Source organism: Myotis myotis, unplaced genomic scaffold (genome assembly GCF_014108235.1).
Source record: "Myotis myotis isolate mMyoMyo1 unplaced genomic scaffold, mMyoMyo1.p scaffold_m19_p_6, whole genome shotgun sequence".
Classification (NCBI taxonomy): domain Eukaryota; kingdom Metazoa; phylum Chordata; class Mammalia; order Chiroptera; family Vespertilionidae; genus Myotis; species Myotis myotis.
Window position 1 is genome coordinate 36,028,447 of NW_023416368.1, and position 23,304 is coordinate 36,051,750.

The 23,304-nt window shown below is 39.0% G+C and overlaps 2 protein-coding genes across 18 annotated transcripts in view; one reads left to right on the forward strand and one right to left on the reverse strand.

Moving 5' to 3' along the window:
* The window catches only part of RAPGEF6 (Rap guanine nucleotide exchange factor 6), a 194,333-nt gene that overhangs the window by 56,887 nt on the left and 114,142 nt on the right, over nucleotides 1–23,304 (forward strand). For 15 of the 17 annotated variants that reach the window (XM_036312320.1, XM_036312334.1, XM_036312322.1 and 12 more), the window contains one exon: nucleotides 17,053–17,196. The exons of 1 other annotated variant lie outside the window; for it this stretch is intronic. In XM_036312320.1, the coding sequence (XP_036168213.1) occupies nucleotides 17,053–17,196 (144 nt within the window). Of the gene's footprint in view, nucleotides 1–15,089; nucleotides 15,191–17,052; nucleotides 17,197–23,304 lie in introns of all 17 variants that reach the window. One more of the 17 variants, XM_036312332.1, reaches the window with a different exon arrangement.
* On the reverse strand, nucleotides 21,210–21,814 carry LOC118657768 (60S ribosomal protein L12-like). Its single transcript, XM_036312351.1, has one exon. It carries the CDS (start codon nucleotides 21,756–21,758, stop codon nucleotides 21,264–21,266), a length of 495 nt encoding a protein of 164 aa, XP_036168244.1. The 5' UTR covers nucleotides 21,759–21,814; the 3' UTR covers nucleotides 21,210–21,263.

The following is a 23,304-nucleotide window of genomic DNA, read 5'->3' on the forward strand; positions in this document are numbered from 1 at the left end:
AGTATTTTCATCATCCACCCTATAAAGTAAGGAACTATTCCAAGAATTAGAGGGGCCAGGCAAAAGTACAGAGGAGCCAGATTGAAGGGATTTACATTGACCAAATCTGGAACAATTCGATGTAATGTAAATGAAAAAAATCATAGTTAATTGATAGTACCCCCATGTATAATATTAAAATTTATAACTTCTAATAAGGAAGGAATAGAAGGAGAGAGAGGGAGAAAGGGAGGAATGAAGGAAGGAAAAGGGTAAGGTTTTCCTAATAGTCCAATGCCAACTAATAAATATGGAACAAAAGATTAAGCTAGAAAATCATTAATGAATGGTAAAACTTATGGCTCATGTTTAATTAGAAACAGAACACTTACATAGTCTCAGAGTTATCTCTCCACAAACCACTTAAAAAGGGTAAAATTATCAAGTTTCTGATGTGGAAACGTAAGGGATACCACTGTAACAAAAATCATCCCTACCACTATGAACATGGATACAAATTGATGTCATACTACTACTGATAAGATTCACTGAGAAGGACTAAAATCATATCTGATATATTCCTGCCAGAAGTACATACCTGGATCTAATTGTTCTGAAATCTCAGACAAATCAAATTAAAGACATTCTACAAGTTGACTGGTCTATACTCTTAAACTATCCCGATGTCAAGAAACAGATGAAGGAGGAGTTCCAGATTAAAGGAGAAAAGAGACACAACTAAATGCAATGCTTGATTTTATACTAAATATTGAAGGGAGGGCAGGGCATAGGTATAAGTGTTGTTGGTACAGTTGATCTTCAGATTATTAGATTTCCTGATTTCGATAACTGTACTGGGATTTTGTAAGACAAAGTCTTTGTTCTTAGGAAATACATGTTGACATATTTGGGATCAAGAAGCACTCTCTGTTCAATTTATACTCTAATATTTTAGGAAGAAAATATGCAGATATATACATAAAAATTTTTAAATCACCAAAAAATTACATTAACTATGTATACTTGTATATATATTTATGGTTGGTGATTTTTAATTCCAAGACCACGTTTTATTGATGATCAGCATGGTTTAAAATGCTTTATGAGTTACGGGGGAAAATAATCCAAAATAATTTCAAGATTTTTATTTCTGAGATTTTTGAAGGATTTAATTGTCATTTCATCATATTGATGAATCTTGTTGTTTTTCTTCAGTTATTCACTACTGTAATATCTTTTGAAAAATGTATCGAACATTTTGAACCAGTACAAATCTTTGGTACATCTGGTGTATTTTTTAGATGAAATTATTTAGAACTCATAAAAATGCTTGGTCTGAGTGTAAATATGTTTACAAGCACATGTAAGTACTGTCATGATTTTATTATGTATATATTTGTACAAATTTGAATAATTCCACAGGTACTTGGGAATACCTGTTATGAACACCCTCCTGATTATATGAAATGTTAGTCATCTTAATCTAGCATGTTATATGGAAATCTTGTTTTAACTTATACATATTCTCATATGCTTTATGGGGGACTTGTTTTTTCTTATTCCTTATATCTCTTGCCCATTTTTCTACTTGGATTATTTTTTATTTGTTCATTACATTATGAGCTTTACATTAGTAAGTTAATGAGCTTTTTTATTTATAAGAGGTTATAAATTTATCATTTGTAAACTTTATATCTAACGTGAATTTTTGTGATTTATTTATTTTGCTCTACTTTTTTTCCTTTTATGTTATGACCTTTTGGTTTGGAGTCATGCTTATTAGAAAGACCTTCCCCATGACAATTTCATTGATCTTTTAACTGGCATTGCTTTATAGAAGTTTATTAGTTCATTATTTCAACTTTTACATCTGACTTTACTAGGTAGTCAGAGAAAATAGTAACAACTTTACCTGTCTTTCTTTTTTTTATTATGTATTTTATTGATTAAGGTATTACAAATGTGTCCTAATCCCCCCATTGTCCCCTCATCCCCCCAGTCCTGCCCTCACCCCCTATTGTCTGCATCCATCGTTTATGCTTATATGCATGCATACAAGTCCTTTGGTTGATCTTTCTTACCACCACCCTCCCCTACCTTCCCTCTGAGGTTTGAACGTCTGATCGATGCTTCTCTGTCTCTAGATCTGTTTTTGTTCATCAGTTTATGTTGTTCATTATAATCTACAATGTGATATTTATCTTTCTCTGACTGACTCATTTCACTTAGCATAATGCTCTCCAGCTCCATCCATGCTGTTGCAAATGGTAAGAGTTCCTTTTTACTGCAGCATAGTATTCCATTGTGTAGATGTGCCAAAGTTTTTTAATCCACTCATCTGCTGATGGGCATTTTGGCTAATTACAAATTTTAGCTATTGTAAATTGTGATGCTATGAATATAGGGGTGCATGTATCCTTTCTGATTGGTGTTTCTCGTTTCTTGGGATATATTCCCAGACGTGGGATCACTGGGTCAAATGGAAGTATTCGAAAATAATTATAAATAAAAGAGAAACCACTAATTCCTAGCATGTGATCTCTCACACTCCCGTCTCTACTCCTAACTCTCAGCAAGGCTCTGTGATGAGCAAAGGCTAACTAAGCAGAACTGCACAAAACAGAAGATGAAAGCTAGCAAATTGATTTCAAGTTGACCTGCACTGCCAGAAAGACTGACTATCTCATTAAGTTTAAAATTAAATGTATGTGTGCATGTGTAGAGAAGTTATTTTAAATTATGAGTAATTTGCAGAAGTATTCTAAGTGCATATAGACTCAGGGTTAAGACAAAAGATAAAAGGAAAAAAGTATTTTTTGGCAATGAAGTGCTGAAGAAGAAAAGTACATGGGGAAGTTTTAGGGATAGTCTCAGAGTTATGGGGATAATCTCAGAGTTCTGGCTCAAGACACTTGGGTCAAAAACAAAGTTTTAGGGATAGTCTCACTACAAAACAAAGTGAACACAAAATCAAGGTCCTTACCCCTCCCACCAGCTAAACAGGAAAAATGTATTCTAAAATACCTGGACTTCAAAATATTTGACAAAGGAGGGAACCTATTAAACTAGGAATTTTATAAAAACATCCTAGTACCACAAAAAGGTAAAAGGGAAAATTAATCAATCCATATACAGCTGTTACAAAAATATAAGAAAATGATATTAATTACATATCAACTGTGGGAAATTCCTCCCCACCCCCAGAAAAATAACCACGAAGATGAAAACTGTGATGACACTCCAGACAGAGCAACATATATTCAATCAAGCATTTGAGGGTATTAAAAAATCATGTAGAATCAGAAATTTTAAAACCAAGCAAAGAAAGTGGGCAAAAAGAAAATGGAGTAAAAAGAGTATGAATATATATTAGAAACAAATAAATTACAAGGTGCCCCAGGGAGAGTCTATTCAAATGAAAATTTAATAAGGTACATTGAAAGGCAGGGAAAGAACCAAGTGAATAAAATTGTACAAAGAATGAAGTAAAAAGTGTTAGATACACTGTATTATATTCTTGAAAGATACTGAGAGATACCTTAAACATTCTCACCACAAAAATGAAAAGGTGATTATGTGACATGATTGTGGTGTTAGCTAAATATATGATGGTAATTGTTTTGCATATATAAACGTGTCAAATCACATCATCTTAAACTTATACAATATTAGACATCTGTCACTTATATCGCAAAGCTGGAAAAAAACAAGTATTAGACAAAATAGTGGAAATTCAAACTGTTAGATTTCAAAGATAAAAAAATCCTCATTGTTTCTAGGCCAAATGTTATATAACTTGCAAAGGCAAAAGAATTAAAATTCGACATTTTTAAAATCCACTTAGGTAACCAAAGCTAGGCAACAATGGAGCAGCCTTTAAAAAACAACAAAAACAAAATGTGACTCAAGGATTTTTGTATCCAGCCACAGCTTTTCAGATATGTAGGTTATGGAAAAGTAGCTTTCAGCATATAAGAACTTAGGAAATAATGCACCCATAAACTATTTTTAAGGAATCTACCAGAGGATGTTTTATCCAACTAAGAAATAAGTGGGAAAACCTTAGCAAAAGAAGTGATGATGAGCACTTAAAATATATAAACCTGCTAAAAGACTAAAAATAAGTTAGGGAGGAATGTGAGGGAAAGACTGTTGTACATGTTACATGTTGTGATAAAGTAGAAATAAGACAACTAAAAAAGGGAGGAAAAGGAGTGAAATAGGAAAAAAGAATTTTCATTGATTATTTTGTGCATTGCATAAACAATAGGTGAAAGAGTTGAATTGCCAGGAAAAGCAGCTAAATTAGAGAATATCAGGTCTGGGATTTGATTTTCCTGTATTTACAACCTGTTTATTATTTCACTAGTGACCCGGTGCAGGGATTCGTGCACATTGAAAGGAAATTAATTAGGTGGTGGCCAGCGGGGCGGGACTGGGTAAGACGGGCTGGACATGACCTGGAGCCAAGCTCCCGGGGTCTCTCCCCAGAGTCTACAGAGTGAGTGGGGTCCCTTGGCTTGGACTGCAGGGATCAAGCCCAAACTGGCCCTCCGACATCCCCCAAGGGCTCCTGGAATGCGAGAGGGCACTCTGCAAAGTTGCTGTCATACAGGGTGTGGAACACAAACACAAGTGTGCAGTAAACCAGATTCAGGGCTGACAGTGTCCCAGCAACAACAACTCACAGCCGAAGGTGGAATTGCATGGCCCTGCAAGGAATCGGCTCCCTCCTCTCTGGTTTCGGGGTGCATCACCCAAGAACTGCCACTGCCAAGTCACTGCAGTTTCGCAGCTCCTGTGTTAAGCGTCTGCCCCCTAGTGATCAGTATGCGTCATAGCAACTGGTCAGATGGTGGGAGGGACACTTAGTGTATTAGCCATTTATATATATAGATGGGTTTCTGGCTCAAGACACTTGGGTCAGAAACAAAAGACTTTATGACTCATGGTGTAACAAACAGAATAATGATTGGCATATTTCTATAGGTTCCCTTTGTTCCCCAAGTCCCATGGCGTTAATGCTGGATGGCCCACATGGATGCCAAACACATAGTAGGTTTGCATTGCAGCTAAGAAACACTGAGCTTGAGGAATATACTGGTTTTATAGTAGGCAAGCCTGCTCTTACTCCAGCCGGAAATATTACCTTATCCTTCAGGATTGCTTGCTGCAATACAACTCTGAGAAATGGTTAAGTGAATGAGCATTTAGGATTTAGGATTTTTGGCACACCTAGCAAAATGTGTAGAAGCACAAGAAAGACTGTCTTTCCCAACAGATAGTAAAAGGGTAATAGGAAAACAGGAATTGCCAATGGTATAGAGCAGTGCTTTTCAACCATGTGCCACAAGAATTTGTAAAATATGCAGTACCTGACTATTTAGTCAGGGGCACTAACTTCTTTTCCCTTAGATTGTAAAAATGAAAAAAATTTACAAGAGCCAACACAAGTGCTTTGTGTTGAACCATAAATATATAGGTTATTTAATAGAGTTACATCTTATTGGTCATGTCGTAAAATAAGGTTGTGTCTGATTGGTTGTTAGTACCAGAAATCCTTACATACAAGTATAGGCACCTGATGTTTTTAAAAAGTAACTTTGGAGCCAAAAGGGTAAGAGCAATTATTATTATTATTATTATTATCATTATTATTATCTTATATAATAAAAGGCTAATATGCAAATTGTCCCCTCGACCAGGAGTTCGACCAGGGGGCAGGGCTGCCAACCGCCCGTGGCCCCTCCCCAAGGCCAGCCAGACCCTATCCATGCATGAATTCGTGCACTGGGCCTCTAGTTATATAAATAAAAATTAAACCTATTTTTTGTTAGATTGGCAAAAGATATACTTTTTGATGTGCTACAGAATTTTAGTAATTAGTTTATGTGTGCCATGATATGAAAAAGGTTGAGAATCTGGTATAGAGAAATTAAAGCACTCATACATTGCTGGTGGAAATATAAAATGGTAAGGCTACTTTGGAAAACAATTTGGTAGTTCCTCAAACAGTTAAAAATAGCATTGCCAGGTGACCCATCAATTTTACTCATTAAGTATATACCCAAGGGAATTGAAAACATAAAACATAAAGTCTTGTTCACTACTGTTCATAACATTATTCATAATAGATAAAAGGTGGAAACAAACCAATGTCCATCAACTTGATAAATGAATAAGCAAAATGTTATCCTATATTATAAAGAGCTAATATGCTAATTAGACTGGACAGTAGAACGACCTTCTGGATGACCTTTCAAAATGACCAGTGGGCGGGGCCACAAGGCAGCCCGGGCTGCGACAGCCGAGCCCCTTAGACTAATTTCATGCACTGGGCCTCTAGTAGGTCCATGTAATGGGAAATTGTTTGCAATAAAAACCAATCAAGTATCCTATCTAATAAAAGAGAAACATAGTAATTGGCGTACGGCCGCTACCCTTCCCATTGGCTAATCAGTGAGATATGCAAATTAACTGACAGCCAAGATGGCAGCCGGCAGCCAGGCAGCTTGAAACTAACATGAGGCTTGCTTGCTTCAGTGACAGAGGACTCCAACGTTCCCCGCCTGCCACTGCAGGCCTCTGAGCTGGCAGTTTGAAAACATAGTTACAAAAATAGAAGCTAAACAAAACCCCAGAAACCAGCTTTCAGCTAGCCGGGATCTCAGACCTGGAGTTGATACAGAGTTTCGATTGTAGAACCTAAACAAACCAGATACCTGCTTTCAGGAGCGGAGGCCTAAGAGCTGGAGCCTCAGAGCTAAAGCTGGCCCAGAATAAAAAAAAAGAAAAAGAAAAAAAGGAGCAGTTGGAAGCTTCAGTCCCAGCCTGAAAACAGCCCTCAGCCCCTCACCCAGACTGGCCAGGCACCCCAGTGGGGACCCCCACCCTGATCCAGGACACCCTTCAGGGCAAACCAGCCAGGCCTCACCCATGCACCAGGCCTCTATTCTATATAGTAAAAGGGTAATATGCCTCCCAGCACCGGGATCAGCGGAGCCGAGAGGCCTCCCGGCACCGGGATCAGCGTGTCAGGGGGCAGCGCCCAAACCCCCTGATCGCCCTGTGGCTCTGTGTGTGACAGGGGGTGGGGCCACAACCTCCCTATTGGCCCTGCTCTGTTCCTGACAGGGGAAGGCGCCCCAACCCCCTTATCGGCCCTGCTCTGTGCCTGATAGGGGGGAGCTCCCCAACCTCCTGATCGCCCTGCGGCTCTGTGTGTGACAGAGTGCGGTGCCCCAACCCCCCCCCACCACACGGGCCCTGCTCTGTGTGTGACGGGGTAGGCCATAACCTCCCCATCGGCCCTGCCCTGAGTGTGAGAGTGGCGGCGCCCCAACCCCCTGATCGGCCCTGCTCTGTGGGTGATAGAGGGCGGCGCCCCAACCCCCTGATCTGCCCTGCTCTGTGCGTGACAGGGGGGAGCTCCCCAGCCCCCTGATCAGCCCTGCTCTGTGTGTGACAGGGGGCAGCGCCCCAACCCCCTGATTGGCCCTGCTCTGTGTGTGACAGGGGGTGGCACCGCAACCTCCCCATTGACCCTGCCTTGAGTGTGAGGGGGCGGTGCCCCAACCCCCCAATCGGCCCTACCCTGAGCGTGACTAAGGGTGGCATCGCAACCTCCCAATCCGCCCTGCTCTGTGCGTGACAGGGGGCGGCGCCCAATTCCCCAATCGGCCCTGCTCTGAGCCCGACCAGGGGCTGCACCTAGGGATTAGGCCTGCCCTCTGCCACCCTGGAGCAGGCCTAAGCCAGCAGGTCGTTATCTCCCGAGGGGTCCAAGACTGCAAGAGGGCACAGGCTGGGCTGAGGGACACCCCCTCCCCCCCCGAGTGCACAAATTTTTGTGCACCGGGCCTCTAGTTGATATATATTTCATCATGAACTGAGAAAACATTCTTCTAAATAAGCCAGACACAAAAAGCCACATATGGTATGATCCCATTTTTATGAAACATCCAGAATAGTGAAATCCCTAGGGACAAAAAGTAAATGCTAATGGGTATGAGGTTTTTTGGTGGTGGATGGTGAAAATGTTTTGGAACTAGATAATGATACTAGTTGTACAGCTTTGTAAGTACTAAAAAGCCACTGAATTGTATACTTTAAAAGGTTGAATTTTATGGTGTGTGAATTATATCTCAATAAAAAATTGCAAACCCTGGCTGGGTAGCTCAGTTGGTTAGAGCATTGGTCTGATATGCCAAGGTCCTGGTAAGCTAAGGTTGTGGGTTTGATCTCTGGTCAGGACACATGCAAAAATCAAACAATGAATGCATAAATAAGTGGACCAACAAATCGATTTCTCTCTCTCTCTTCCCTCCCCTCTCCATTTCCTTCTCCCCCTCTAAAATTAATCAAAAAAATTTTTTAAATTGCATGAGAAAAAGGTTACAGAAAATGTTGAAGTACTAAAAAATATGTAGGTCTTCCTAAGTACCAAAAAAACCTTTTAATTTGAAAGCAAGGAATATACATTTCAGAGAAATAAATATAGCCAAATACACATAATTCTAAAATGTTATAAATTTGATAATTGTTTGTCATACCAGTAAATGTGAATGGACTTCATCTACCTTTTATAAGGAAAATATGTTACTGTCATTAGGAGTCAACTTTTTTTTCTAACATTAAAGAGTTAATACAAAATCAAATATATAAGTAACAATTCTAGTTCAAAATTTGAATAGGAAATGTCAGTATCAACATAAGACTTTAAAAATATATATATTCCAAGTTGGTTTACTTTATGAAAAAATGTTATCCCCCGGGTTTTTCATTTTAAAAGCTGGGAAGAAGTTCCCACCAAGTAGTTTTAACTATTCCTAGAGGTTAAAGAACCCAGATTATGGTGAGTAAATACCATTCCTCCACTAAAAGGATATAATCGTTCATGAAATAATGCATTACATCACATGTGGAGTAGATCATTATTTTACTGGGATTTCTGTATCAGAAAGCAAAGAAGTACCAAAACTATTGCAATTTTGTCAAAAGTTTATAGAGTCAGTCCATCAAAAGGTATCTTGAGTATCAAAAAATGTTGCTAAAAGTTTATCAAAAACTTTTTTCTGCATTTTTCACATTGATCTATGCCCCTTTCCTCCTTTGTCTCTTAATATAATTTACATTAATAGATTTTCTAATATTAACTACCCTTGCATTCCCAATAAAAGCTTGACTTGAGCTATTTATCTTTTTTTTTTTTTTCATTTCTAGGCCCAATTTGAAAATGGAGTCTAGGATTCTTACATTCATTATTTCTTATTGAGATGTTAGCCTATGCTTTTAATTCCTAGTTCTCTTTTGTTATATTTTTGTATCAGGATGCTGTGAGCCTGAATATTTGGGGACTGTTGCCCTTTTTTTCTGCATTTGGTGTAAGATTGGTTTTGTGTCATTTTTTTTAACCTGGAACGACTTCCATGTACCTTCATTGTGATTGTGACAGGCTGGGTTAACTTTATGTGCTCGTGGATTTTTTGGAGGGTTTTTTTTCCTCTTGTTTTTATTTTATTTTATAGTAAGTACCCTTCCTGCCATTGTGTTTGGTCTATTTTTTTAAGCTACTTCTAGCTATTTTTATTCGTTTTTTGATTTGTTTTGTTTTTTAAAAATATATTTTTATAGATTTCAGAAAGGAAGGGAGAGGAAGGGAGAGATAGAAACATCAATGATGAGAGAAAATCATTGATCGGCTGCCTCCCGCATGACCCCACTGGGGATCGAGCCCAAACCTGGGCATGTGCCCTGATCACAAGTCAAATCATGATCTCCTGGTTCATAGGTCCATGCTCAACCATTGAGTGACACTGGCCAGGCTCTAGCTATTTTTATATGCCTACTTAAAAATAACCAAAGTTAATAAGTAGCAAACTTATAATAAATGTTTAATGCTGGCGACTGTATCCAAATGTAATTGCAGTTGTCCAGTATTTTAGTGCTACTTACTTCTTCTATAATTTTTCCTTATTGTATTGTTTTACGCAATCATTATTTGCATAAAATACTTATACAAATATTTGATAATGTACTTAGAATTTTTTGGTTTTAAATATTCTCACCTCTGGAACATTACTTATGTGCACATGTGTTACATCTGAGGTATCCCTTTAAATTTTTCTTTATAAAGGTGTTTTGTTGGTAAACATCTCAGCTGGGTGGTTTTTTTTGTGTGTGTGTGTGTGTTTTTCTGAAAATAGCTTTACTTTGCATCCTTCTTGAAGTTGGTTTTGCTATGAATGCAATTTTAGGAGAAGAATGTTTTTCAGCACACTCAATATATTCTATTTACTGGCATCCATTGTTTTTTGAGATGCCAGTGATTATTCTAATTACCTTTCCTTTACAGCTGATCTATATTTTTCCTCTGGCCTCAATAAAAGTCTGCTGTTTATCTTTATTGTGTGAATTATAGTTGTAATTTCTAGCTATACTGCTTTGAATTTGTTGGGCTACTTTGGGCTTTTTTTTTTTTAATAGAAAAAGTCATTTTTTTCTTGATATGTCTCATTCCTCTTTCTGTTATCACCTTCTTGAAATTTGTTTAGATACGTGTTTAATCTTTTCAACTCAACCTCTATATCTCTTATGATTTCTTTCTTATATTCATCTTTTTCTGACTGTGCTACAGACTGTTTTTTTGTTTCGGGAAGGATATCCTTGTCCCCCTTGTTACTCACTGCTTGTTAGCCTGGTAGTGAGGAGAGAGGACAAACACTTGGGGAATAATTTTTTTTTTTTTTTTTGGTCCTGGTCAATTCTCAACTGCTTTGTTATTTATAACTTCTGGCTCATTTTCAAGTTTACCTTTGAAAGTGTTTTTCAAATTATAGATGTGTATTTTCTGATACTTCCTATACATTAAAGTGCTTACAAGTATGATTCTGCTGTCTCTCTCTCTCTCTCTCTCTCTCTCTCTCTCTCTATATATATATATATATATATATATATATATATACACACACACACACACACACACATACTAGAGGCCTGGTGCACAAAATTTGTGCACTCAGGGAGGGGGTGTCCCTCAGCCCAGCCTGTGCCCTTTCACAGTCCAGGAGCCCTGTGATCAATCACCCCAATCTGGCTGGGCTCCACGATGGATCACCCCCACAGAGGGGCCCCTGCCTACCCACACCAGTGTCGCCACCTGGTAGCCTAGGCCTCCCTCTTTGGGGTGATTGATTGTGGGGCTCTGCCATCAATTGCCCCAAAGAGGTAGGTCCTGCCCACCTGGCCGGGGCTCTGTGATGGATCGCCGACCCACTGCAGTGCCACCACTGGGTAGCCTGGGCCTCCCTCTTTGGGACAGTCGATCGCCCCAAAGAGGTAGGCCCTGCCCACCTGGCCGGGGGTCTGTGATAGATCGCCCCTGCAGAGGGAGGCCCCACCCACCCGCCACAGTCCACCTGTCGGTGGCCTGGGCCTCCCTTTTTGGGGCGATCGTGGAGCCCCCTGGCGCCCCCCCCTCCCCCCATTGATCGATCATCCTGCCAGCCAGTGGCCTGGGCCTCCCTCTGCAGGGTGATCATGGGTTGATGATGGCCCAGCACCCAACCAATCTCATTGCACCTGCCTTGGCTGGCTTGGCATGAGTGGGTGTCAGCGTGGTTGCCTGGACGGTTGCTCTGCTGTTCGGTCGTTTGGTCAATTTGCATATTACACTTTTATTCTAGATATATTTTTTTAAATTGCTTTCAGAGAGCGGGTACAGGAGAGGGAAGGAGAGAAAGAAACATCAATGATGAAAATCATCCATTGGCTGCCTCTTGCACGCCCTCTACTGGGGATCAAGCCTGCAACCTGGGCAGGTGTCCTGACCAGGAATCAAACTGTGACCTCCTGGTTCATAGATCGGTGCTCAACCACTGAGCCACACTGGCTGAGCTGCTGTCCATTTTCTATTATTTTTCATCATGTCTTGTTTGCTCACATGTTTGAGTTTTATTATAGTTAGGGATTTTGTTTTTTGGTTGTTTTTGTGTGTGTTTTTACCTGTGTTTATATGTCTTGAACTGTAGGTGTGGGAATTTTTTGAGGTTTGGATTACAGTTGCATTCTTGCAAAGAGGTTTTAGATTTGTTGTCAGTTGCTTATGTACATTGTTAATTTGAACTTCTTTAAATTTACTTATGTGCTTAAGGTGTTGTGAATTTGAACAACAGACCTGCATGAGGAATGGCTTATGTTCTGAATTCTCAGAGGAAATGTTTTTGTTTGGTTACTTTTCCACCCTCTTATCTCAGTACCAAGCAAGTTTTCTTCTTGTACCCTGCAGGCAGGACTTACACTGTGCTTAACCTTTACAATAAGGTTGTTGCTGTTTGGGATAAGTTTTCTGAGTAAGTCTCCTATTGGATTTCCCATCTTTGGTGGATTTTCTATTTTATTTCCTGCCTCTCTTGCTCCCTACAACTCTCAAAGTGGAAAGTGTAGTCTCTAGAGTTGAGAAATCATCTGGTAGATCAGAGGCTTTGTTGGTAGCCTACCTCATGGTATTCTTGGTTTCACTTTATTCTTGGTCTTTGTTTTTTTTTTTTTACTTTATGCCACTTCAGTATGCATTTGCAAAGTTTTATTTTTTTAAAGTTTCACATTTGCTTGCATGTTAATTAAATAATTAACTTTTTAAAAATATATATTTTATTTATGACCCCCTTCTAGCCACAGTGCCGCCCACCCCAGGTGCGGGTCACTGGGGAGGAGCCACGGGAGGTTGGCTCCAGGGCGTGTCTGGCCCGTCCTGCCCAGTCCCACCCCAAACATCGATGAGAGAGAAACATCCATCAGCTGCCTCCTGCACACCTCCTACTGGGGATGTGCCTGCAACCAAGGTACATGCCCTTGGCCGTAATTGAACCTGGGACCTTTCAGTCCACAGGCCAACTCTCTATCCACTGAGCCAAACCGTTTGGTCAGGGCTAATTAACTTTTAACTTACTTTTTGTTACTCCTCACCTGAAGATATTTTTTCCATTGATTTTGAGAGAGGGATTGGGGTGGAGGGGAGAGAGAAGCATCAATGTGAGAGAGACACATTGATTGGATGCCTCTCAACACCCTTCCCGATCAGGGAGGGGATCCAACCTGCAACCCAGGTAGATGGCCTTCACTGGGAATTGAACCTGACCTGTGGTGTGGATGCCAACACCCTAACTATGGAGCAATACTGGCCAGGGCACATTTTGCATGTATTTAAAAGGAGCTTTGTTAAAGGCACTTAAACCTTTATACATTATTCAAATTTTCCTTTCATTTGATACTTCCCCCATAATTTGAGCTTAGAAACTTTTTTCCTAAATTCAATTTACTACTATAAAGATCTAAGAATCATATGCTATTAGAATTTCACCTAAGATAGATAATCTAGTTCATCCTTTGGAATAGAGCAATATGAAGGAGATGAACTTTTTTGTCATACTTGGATTTTGAGACCTTACTCACCCACTTGTGTGAGTTACTTGTTTTGTGAGACTCTGTAATATCTTGTTAAAACTAGCTTGTCCTAGAATCATTGTGAGCCTTAAATGAGACAACATAAAGTTTCTGGTACATGGCCTAGTGTATTGTTTCAGGAAATACCGTGGTTGTCCCATCAGTTTTTAGAAGAGGAAATTGAATTATAAGAAGCATATATTTGCTAACTACACACAATTTTGTACTTGAGCTGGAAATCAGTTCCCTATCTCTTCTGGATTTTACCTTTCAGAAGAGTAATGTTCGGTAACTAATTCTGCCTGCCTCTATATTTCTTGAATAACTTATACATATTCTAAGGACTGACATATTTGGGAAGAGATAATTTAATAGAATTTAAAGTAATATTCATTATGGCACACCTTTTGAATGTTAAGTGAACAAACATCTATATCTATATATATAAAAGGCTAAGCGACTGTCCAACTGTCCAACTGGCTGGTAGGTATGATGTGCACTGACCACCAGGGGGCAGACACTCAACGCAGGAGCTGCTGAGCTGTGGTGACTTGGCAGGGGGGGTTCTTGGGGAACACACCCCAGAACCAGAGAAGAGGGAGTTTGATTCCAGGATGCATCACCCGAGATCCACCCTCAGGGGAGGTCAGAGAGCCAGTTTTGGCCCCATCCCTGCAGGCCAGGCCGAAGGACCATACCTGTTGGAAGGACCCTGCTCATTCCACAGACCCCCTTCTAGCCACAGTGCTGCCCACCCCAGGTGCGGGTCGCCAGGGAGGAGCCACGGGAGGTTGGCTCCAGGGCGTGTCTGGCCTGTCTTGCCCAGTCCCACCCCACAGGCCACCTTCTAATTAATTTCCTTTCAATGTGCACGGATCTGTGCACCTGGGCACTAGTACTAGTATATACTATAACGCAGTTCTTATCTTAGGGAGCTTGTTAGCCTGTGAGGAGCCTTTAATAATTATGGTCAGTATTCTTAGTGCTGTAGAAGTAGCACCGTCCTGGGACAGAAGAGGAGTTGTTTGAACTGGGTCATGAAGTTTGTGTAGGATGACAAGATACTGGCAAAGGAGGAATGGGTTTTTAAGCAGAAGTAACAGCAGCATATGCAAAGGTCTGAAGGCTGTTGGGGAGCATGTTCTGTTTATGAGAAGTCTAGGTTGTGTGCACTCAATAAACCAGTCATAGTCTGAGGAAAGGAATGTCTCTGGTAGTATTGATGATGTGTCTTAAATGATTGCTAGTGTTCAGCATGTGAAGATAGAATGGGTAGGATAATACAAATTGATGAAATAAGTTATTTAGCAGAATATAAGTTACTAATCTGTGAGGGCCATGGATAGTCACATTGACTTGGCCACTTACTCTTGAACTCTCACACCTAAAACAGGGCAGCTTAGACATCAGTTCTTTCTGAGAAATCATCAGGAAATTTTAGAGGTTTTGTTTCTTGGGTTTTTTTGCTGGGGAGGAGCTAAGAGAGCGTTTTTTTCCAGGCTTACACATATAAGATAAAGTGATAAAAACATTTTGGGGATGGAGTGTATGTAACTTTGACTAACCAATATAATAGTTTAAATTTTGTTTGGTAACTTTAGGGAGGTCCATTGTAGCATTTTGAACAGAAGACTTGACATGATGATTTATCTAGGTGATTTATCTAGGTGATTTATCTGACTGTGCCAGATGGAATGAGAGAGGAACATGTCTGAAGCAGCAGGATCACCTATTACTATATATCAAGACTGAAGTGATTAAGACTTGAGTAAGTAGTAGTAATAATGTTGGCAGTGAGAATAGCACCAGGTATTAGTCCAGTAGAGTCAGGCTGGACCTTGCTTTAGCAACCTCAGTACTTGAGTTTTGGCTAAAAAAGAACTCAGAGCCAAGACTCAAACTATGAGAGAAAGTTTATTTACAAAGTTACAGAGGTAGAATAAGTGAGCTGTAGAAGGAATGGGCTCAGGAAACAAGTTACAAAAGCAAAAGAAAGGGCCCTTGGAGTTTAGGAGACGGGACCTGGGGGAAGTGGAGAGGACTGGAAAGGTGAAGGTGTATCTCTGAGGGAAAGCATGCTGGGTCCTCAGTCCTAAGGGCTTTTAAGGATGAAAATGTTAGAGTATGTCCCAAGGGATGATCTTAATAGAATATTCATCAGCTTTCCAGGTGTGTCCTTTCAGGGTTGTTGTCTCTACTGATTGGTTGGTGACAGGGCAAGGGGTCATTAGTCAGTGCAGTTGGTCCTGACTCAGCCATGGCCTGGCTCCTCTGGTTTTGCTGCTTTTCTGAGCCTGGAGCTGAAACACATCTGAAGCCTAGAAGTTATGCCTACGAGTCAGTGTTTTAAGGGAATGGTCATGCAAGGGGCCACCTGGGAGTTCCAGGAGGCTACTCCTCAGCCCCTTGTTCCTTCTCTAACAAGGAGGTTACCACATTACTAGCAACATGCCAGGGGATAGAAGGTCAGGTGTTTAAACTGCATGACCCGCAATATGCTAGGGGAGGAAAAGTTATCCTGGGGGCAAGATCCTTGTTTTCTTAATTTTGTCCCTTGCTAGGCACCTGGGGCTTTTCAACCTGGTGACCTTTTATATCTGGCCCATCGTCCTTGCTTTGCTCATGTCTGTCTACCTGCCTACCATAGTAACTGTCCTTCTTCCTTAAAAGAAAGGATATTGTGAGAGTTATTTATAAAAAGAATTGACAAATTCTAAGAAACAATTGAAGATAAGAGTTGGAAATGTTGATGAAATTTCATACTTGGGTGACCGGGATATTTTTTATATTAGCAAAAGATACAACATTGTAGAAAAAGTAGTTGAGGGGGAGAGACTGAAATTGTTACTTATTGGATGTGAAGCTAATAATAAAATATGCTTTAGGACATATCATCTGTAAAAGTAATTTTTAAAAAGTATGGTTTAGTCTGTGATTAGACAGGCAGTGTGGTCTTGTGTCCGTAGCATAAGTTATAGAGATAGGCCTATATTCCAACTCACTTTTAGTAAGTATCATTGTTTTGAGACTGGAAAGTCACTAATCTCTTTGGGTTTTACTTTGTTCATCCATAAATTAGAGATAGCAATACTTGCTTACAGGGCTGTTGTGTAAACTAAATAGTATAATGTATTGGCACACCAGTCCATTTTATGCCTTCAATACATATTAATTTTTCCTTCTTCCTTAAAAGATGCCAGCCTCACTCTTAGCTATTGTCATACATTAAGATGGACACCAAACACTAATAAGTTCACTGGAATAAAATCCTTGATTGTTCACTAAATAAAATATGTATATGATCAGGCAGCTTGTAATTAGACTAGCAAAGAAGTTATAATTATTGAATGTGTAGGTGTAGTTAACAGTCTTCATTTCTGGTAAATGACTTTACTTAGAGTATGTTTGTGTGAGCAAGAGAGACTATTTCCTGGAAGGAAACTGTGGTCTCCAGATGTTTATAATGATGTCACCTTTAATCTTTTTTGAACTCATGAGCATTAGACCATTTTCTTGAGGCAGTTTCTTGCAAGAAGTGAATGAAGCCTCATGAGCTTGTTAAGACTCCATAGACTGTCAGTGATATGGAAAAATTGGATATTTAATCAAGAATGTGAACATGTGTTTCAGGTAGAGAATTCCAAAGATAATGAAGATAATATTCTCCAAAGAGAAATTCCCGCCAGGCAGTCTCGACGAAGGTTTCGGAAAGTTAACTATAAAGGAGAGCGCCAAACCATTACTGATGATGTGGACATCAACAGTTACCTTTCTGTGAGTGTATTTAAGAACGTTTTGTGGATCTTCCTTATTTTCATTACAGTATCTTTACATATATTTTGGTAATATCAACACTTTGGGCTCTACATTTAGAAGTTTGGGGCTGGTAAATATATCTATAATTTTTAAAAATACTTCTGTTGAGTTGAGTAGAAATACTCTACCAGTGAGAGTTTTGTTCTTGCTTTAGTTTTTATTTTCCGTTTAAATAATATAAAAAATAATCTTACTGTATTTTTTAGACATATTTGTGTATTTTCTTGTCTTTTTATTGGCTGAATGGAATATAGAGTAAAGTCCTGGAAACTCAGGTAATAGACTCATTGATAATGCTATAAGGCATTCAAAAGAGAAAAAAGTCAATTCTGCCCTGAGGTGTGGGACAACTATACTTAATGTGTGTTATTGCAGAAACATATGCAAGTGTTAAAGGTATATTTCACATGCAAATATTGAAAAAGTAGATGAAATATTAATTTGTGTAACACCAGAAGGAACATAAGCTGTTTCTTCAGAAATCTTTAGTTTTTGTAACTGTAGATAACTTCATTTTGGATGGAAAAGTAGTTGAATCAAGAAGTAAGGATAATTTAAAGAGTAAATCCCGTTGTACTTTATCAGTTTTCAAATTGTCATGATCCCCCAAAATATAAAAGCAGTCTAGAGATTGATCACAGCAAAATTCCTGAGGGTATGTTTAGTTCTTTTGGATGTCAGAAACAGAAATTTACTTATTTAATGTTAGGAACAAAAGATTATTTATAGAGGAAGTTATTTGTACTGGAATAAGTGTTAAATTTAAGGTAGCTCTAAGGATTTAGTCGCATTTGCCTAATTTTACTGACCCAGTACATTCTACTTCTGACAACAAACAATGACATGATATAGTACCAAAATTTTTTTACTGCGTTCAGACCATACAAAGTTCATTTTTATTTTTATTTAATAATTTATTTTTTATAATAAATTTCCCCATCACTAATTAATTTAAGCTAACACTTTTGCCCTACTGCACAAGTAATATGTGTCGATTTTAAATGTGCCTAAGTTAAAACTTGGTTAGTCTCACAACCCATTTATGTAACCATTTTCTTAATGTCCTGGTACTCCATTATAATAATTGCCATAATTTATTCAGTTCCAATATTAGGTCATTTAAATTTCTCTAGTTTTTCTATAATTTTAGAAAAATAAGGTGCTAAATGTATTTGGTTATATTTGCCCATATCTTGGTTTCTTTAGAAAAAATTTCAAGGACTAGAATTGCTAAATTGAAGTATCTTTAATTTGTGCTATTTTGTTCTCCTTGTATGAGTTAGAGTATATAATGGTGTTTTTTAATTGAATTTATTGGGGTGGCATTGGTTAATAAAATTATACAGGTTTCAGGTATATAGTTCTATAATACATCATTTGTATATTGTATTATTTATCGAGTCTAATTCATCACCATTTTTCCCTCCTTTACCTTCTACCTCCCCCAACACCTCCTTCCCTCTGGCAGTCATCATACTATTGTCTGTGTTCACTAATCTTTCTTTTTTATTGTTGTTGTTTAATCCCTTTACCCTTCTCACCTAGCCCCCCACCCCTTCCTCTCTAACCATTGTCAGTCTGTCTCTGTATCCAAGAGTCTGTCTCGACTTTGTTTGTTTATTTTTATTATATGAGTTGGACTGTATAGCTTTTGTGTGTTTTTAATTGCTTGCTTATTCTAGTCTCAACTTTAGTGTGTTCTCTTCCAAAGTTTTTTGGTATCTGAAAGTTGTCCTCTTGGATATGCTGGTTTCCTGAGTAGACCAGAAAGACCAATAGCACACTGCTTGGAATTCTGTCCACTGATTACTTTGAACAAGGAGTGGCATTTTTGCATGTGAAGGCTTATATAGCAAATTTTAGGTACTCATCCTACTAAGTACCATCAGGACTTTGACATTTCATGGAAGGTGGGGGGAGAAATAAGTTGATTCAAATTTAGAGAAAACATTTATTAACTATGAGACTGGGTTAGAGAAGTATTTTTGGTCATATTACTTGCATGTGGTATTTCTTGAAGCAATAGGTTTGTGTGTTTTTTCTAAATGATATATTTCAGGTAATGTTGCTATTAAGAGATCTTCATTTGTTTATAATTAATTTAACCAATTATGTAAAAGCTATGTATCTGGCCAATTCCTACATATTGGTAGTTGCTCTGAATAAATAAAATCTTATTTAATATTAATTAAACATTTGATAATTAACCATCTAGTAGGAAATTGATTTTATGGCTACTTACGGACTTCTTTATTTCTTTGATTCTGTCAGCAGTTCAGAGAGAAAGATCAGGAATCGCCATTTCTTCTCTTAGACAGCAGTGGAAATTTGACAGTTTCTTTTCTCATTTGCAAACCATCATCAACTTTTTCTTGCTAGAGTATTGCAAGTCAAAATTCTAAGATGTTCAGAAGCTTTTGTTACTGTTGTGTTCTTTATCATAATTATTAGTATATAAACTGTACATCAAACAAAGGTTTTGTAAATATTAAGGATTTTGCATGTATTTTCTAACAATGCTTAGAATGATTGAAAAAGATGATCTCTTCTATTCTTATAAAATATTTTCATAGTTTTGTCATACATTGCTTTGCATAAAGATGAGAACCATAATTTTATTTTTTAAAATATATTTTTATTGATTTCAGAAAGGAAGGGAGAGGGAGAAAGAAACATAAATGATGTGAGAGAATCATTGATTGGCTGCCTGCTGCACGCCCCCAACTGGGGGTTGAGCCGACAACCCGGGCATGTGCCCTTGACGGGAATTGAACCTGGGACTTTTTTAGTCCACAGGCCAACGCTCTATCCACTGAGCAAAACCAGCTAGGGCAGAACCATAACTTTAATGTAAATTTTTTTTTAATGTTAAAAAGAGCACTTCTATTACAGTAATAACATTTTTAAAACTCCTTTGGGTATTGCTATCTGAGCTTGCAACAGATTTAAATGTCTCCAAATTTCTCAGTGATTTCAGAGCTTTGATCTTTGAGGAGGGTGTATTTGATATTTAGAAATAGCAAAAAGGATATTGGAAGCGATACTCAAAGACTAGGGTGGGTAATTAAGGCAAGTGGAAATAGTCTAGTACAGTGATTTTCAACCTTTTTCATCTTATGACACACACACACACACACACACACTCATTACTGAAATTCTGCCGCACACCAAAAAATATATTTTTAGCCCATCTGATTAAAAAAAGTTATGATTTTGATTGAATTACAAAAAAATAATAGTAATTACCTACCCTTTTTGCTCCATAGTGACTGTTAAAAAGCTGGTGCCTAAACTTGTGTATAAGGATTTCTGGTACCAAGAATTAACCAATCAGGTGCAACCTTACTGTGTAGTGTGACCAATAAGATGCAACTCTAGCCCTAACCGGTTTGGCTCAGTGGACAGAGCCTCGGCCTGCGGACTGAAGGGTCCCAGGTTAGATTCCAGTCAAGGGCATGTACCTTGGTTGCAGGCACATCCCCAGTAGGGGGTGTGCAGGAGGTAGCTGATCGATGTTTCTCTCTCATCGATGTTTCTAACTCTCTATCCCTCTCCCTTCCTCTCTGTAAAAAATCAATAAAATATATATATTTTTAAAAAGATGCAACTCTATTCTATGACCCATATATTTATGGTTCAAGAGGGCATTCACAGTGGATGGCTATTGTTGGGCTGTCGTAATGTTTTTATTTTTATTTCTTCTTCTCTATATTTGAATGGATACTTGATGTTCTTGTTATCTTCTCTTAGCTATATTCCAGTTTTCTCAGTAGACTAAATCATACCTTTTTCTTGTTGTTTGTGGTAGTTTCTATATTCTCAGGCTTAGGATGAGCTACTGGCCATCTTCCTTTCTTTCTCCATCATAACCCTGCTAACTCTTCCCAAAGGGACACCTAGAAAGAGGGATTTCCATGGCAGCATCATGAGTCATGGTTTTAAATTTGGAGGGCCTCCTTTTGCTCACCCCCTTTTTTTTTTGCTTGTCAAATAATCTTTAATTGAAACATTTTCCTTTGTAGTTCTTAACTAGCCGGACATTCCACTGCACCACTGTTGATATCATCTATGATGTCATGAGGGTGGCGACCATCAACATTGCACCCCACAGATTGGGCAGTCCCCAAGATCGCTTTAATGGTTCCGGAGAGTTCACTAGCGAAAGATCGATGACGCATCTGTCGGGCAATGCTGACAGTCTCATCAAAAGTGATATTTCCACTGTGCTTAATGTTTTTTTGCTTCTTTCTGTCTCTTGGCGGTTCTTTGAGGGCTTTGATGATCAGGGCAGAGGCAGAAGGCACTACTTCGATCTGGGCCTGTCTGTTCTGAATGGTCAGTTTCACTGTAATCCTCAGACCCTTCCAATCACTGGTTGCTTTGGCGATGTCATCAACCTTTTTTGGAGACAGGCCCAGGGGGCCGATCTTGGGGGCCAGGGCAGACGTGGCGCCCACTTCCCCGCCGGTGCACCGCAGGTAGACGACTTTGATTTCGTTGGGGTCGAACTTCGGCGGCATGGCGGAGGCAGCTGGTGTCGGATGAACCGGATTCGGGACGACCGAAAAAAGTTGCACCTGAGCCTCCTCCGAGCCGAAAGCCGAAAGCTGCTCACCCTTTTTTACATCTTTTCTTTCCCTTGAATTCAGAGTTCTTTTTTAAAAAAAATATACTTTAGAGAGAAAGGGGAGGGGGGAGAGAGAGAGAGAGAGAAACGTCAATGATGAGAGAGAATCATTGATTGGCTGCCTTCTGTATGCACCCTACTGGGAATCAAACCTGGACCCTTCAGTCCTCAGGCCAACACTCCATCTACTGAGCCAAACCAGCTAGGGCTAATTCAATGTTCTTAAGCAGGTGTGCTGCAAGAATTTTTAAAACATGCAATACCTGATCATTTATTTAGGGACACTGGCCTCTTTTCCTTCAGATTGTCACTTAAAAAAAATGACAACAGCTAACACAATAGTCTTTCAGTCTGAATGAATCAAAATTATATCCTTTTTTTGTTGTCAGTTTGAAAAAAATATTTTTGGTGTGCTGCAGAATTTTAGTAATTAGTTTATGTGTGCCATGAGATGAGAAGGTTGAAAATCACTGCTCTAGTTTATTGTTCTGGGATAGTGTGGCAGGTAGTAGGCATGGTATGACACTCTAGAACAGTGATGGCGAACCTATGACACGCGTGTCAGGTGACACGCAAACTCATTTTTTGGGTTGATTTTTCTTTGTTAAATGGCACTTAAATATATAAAATAAGTATCAAAAATATACATCTTTGTTTTACTATGGTTGCAAATATCAAAAAATTTCTATATGTGACACGGCACCAGAGTTAAGTTAGGGTTTTTCAAAATGCTGACACGCCAAGCTCAAAAGGTTCGCCATCACTGCTCTAGAATCTACTGTTTCATGTTAGGCTCACAAATTACTAATGCAGCAAGGAGCTCTTTCTCATTTGCTACTTCTGCGATTACACCTTATGTTCCCTGCTCTCCTGTAGTGCTCCATGTTTTGTTTGGATTCAGAGCATATTTAGAGAGATTAAGACACATTTTTCAGTGTAGCTGAATTAAGAGTTGATTACTAGGACCAGATCATTTAACCACCTTTATGTTAGTACTCTGAATAATGGCTATATATTTCACTTGACCATGGATGTGACATCTTAAAAGTTTTTAGCAAAATGTGTTTGCTTTCATGGATTCTGTGTGTCTTATTAATCAAGCCAATCCTATAATAAGAAATACAATCCTATCCCCCAACCTGCTCATGAGAAAATAGAGGACTTTGCTTCAAACGTGTGATTGCTGAAATCTCCTTCTAAACAACGACTTACTTAGTCTGTTCAGACTGCTATAACAAAATACCGCAGATTCAAGAACTTGTAAACAACAGAAATTAATTTCTCACAAGTCTGGAGGCTGGAAATCAAAAATCAGGATGCCAGCATGGCCGAGTTCTGATAAAGGCCCTCTTTTGGGTTGTAGACTGTTGACCTCTTGCTGTTTCCTCACATGGTGAAAAGGGCTAGGGAGCGCTATGGGTCTTCTTTTATAAGGGCAC

What these genes read in the sequence shown, in the direction of transcription:
- LOC118657768 (XM_036312351.1), bottom strand. Translation starts at nt 21,758, where the DNA reads ATGCCGCCGAAGTTCGACCCCAACGAAATCAAAGTCGTCTACCTGCGG.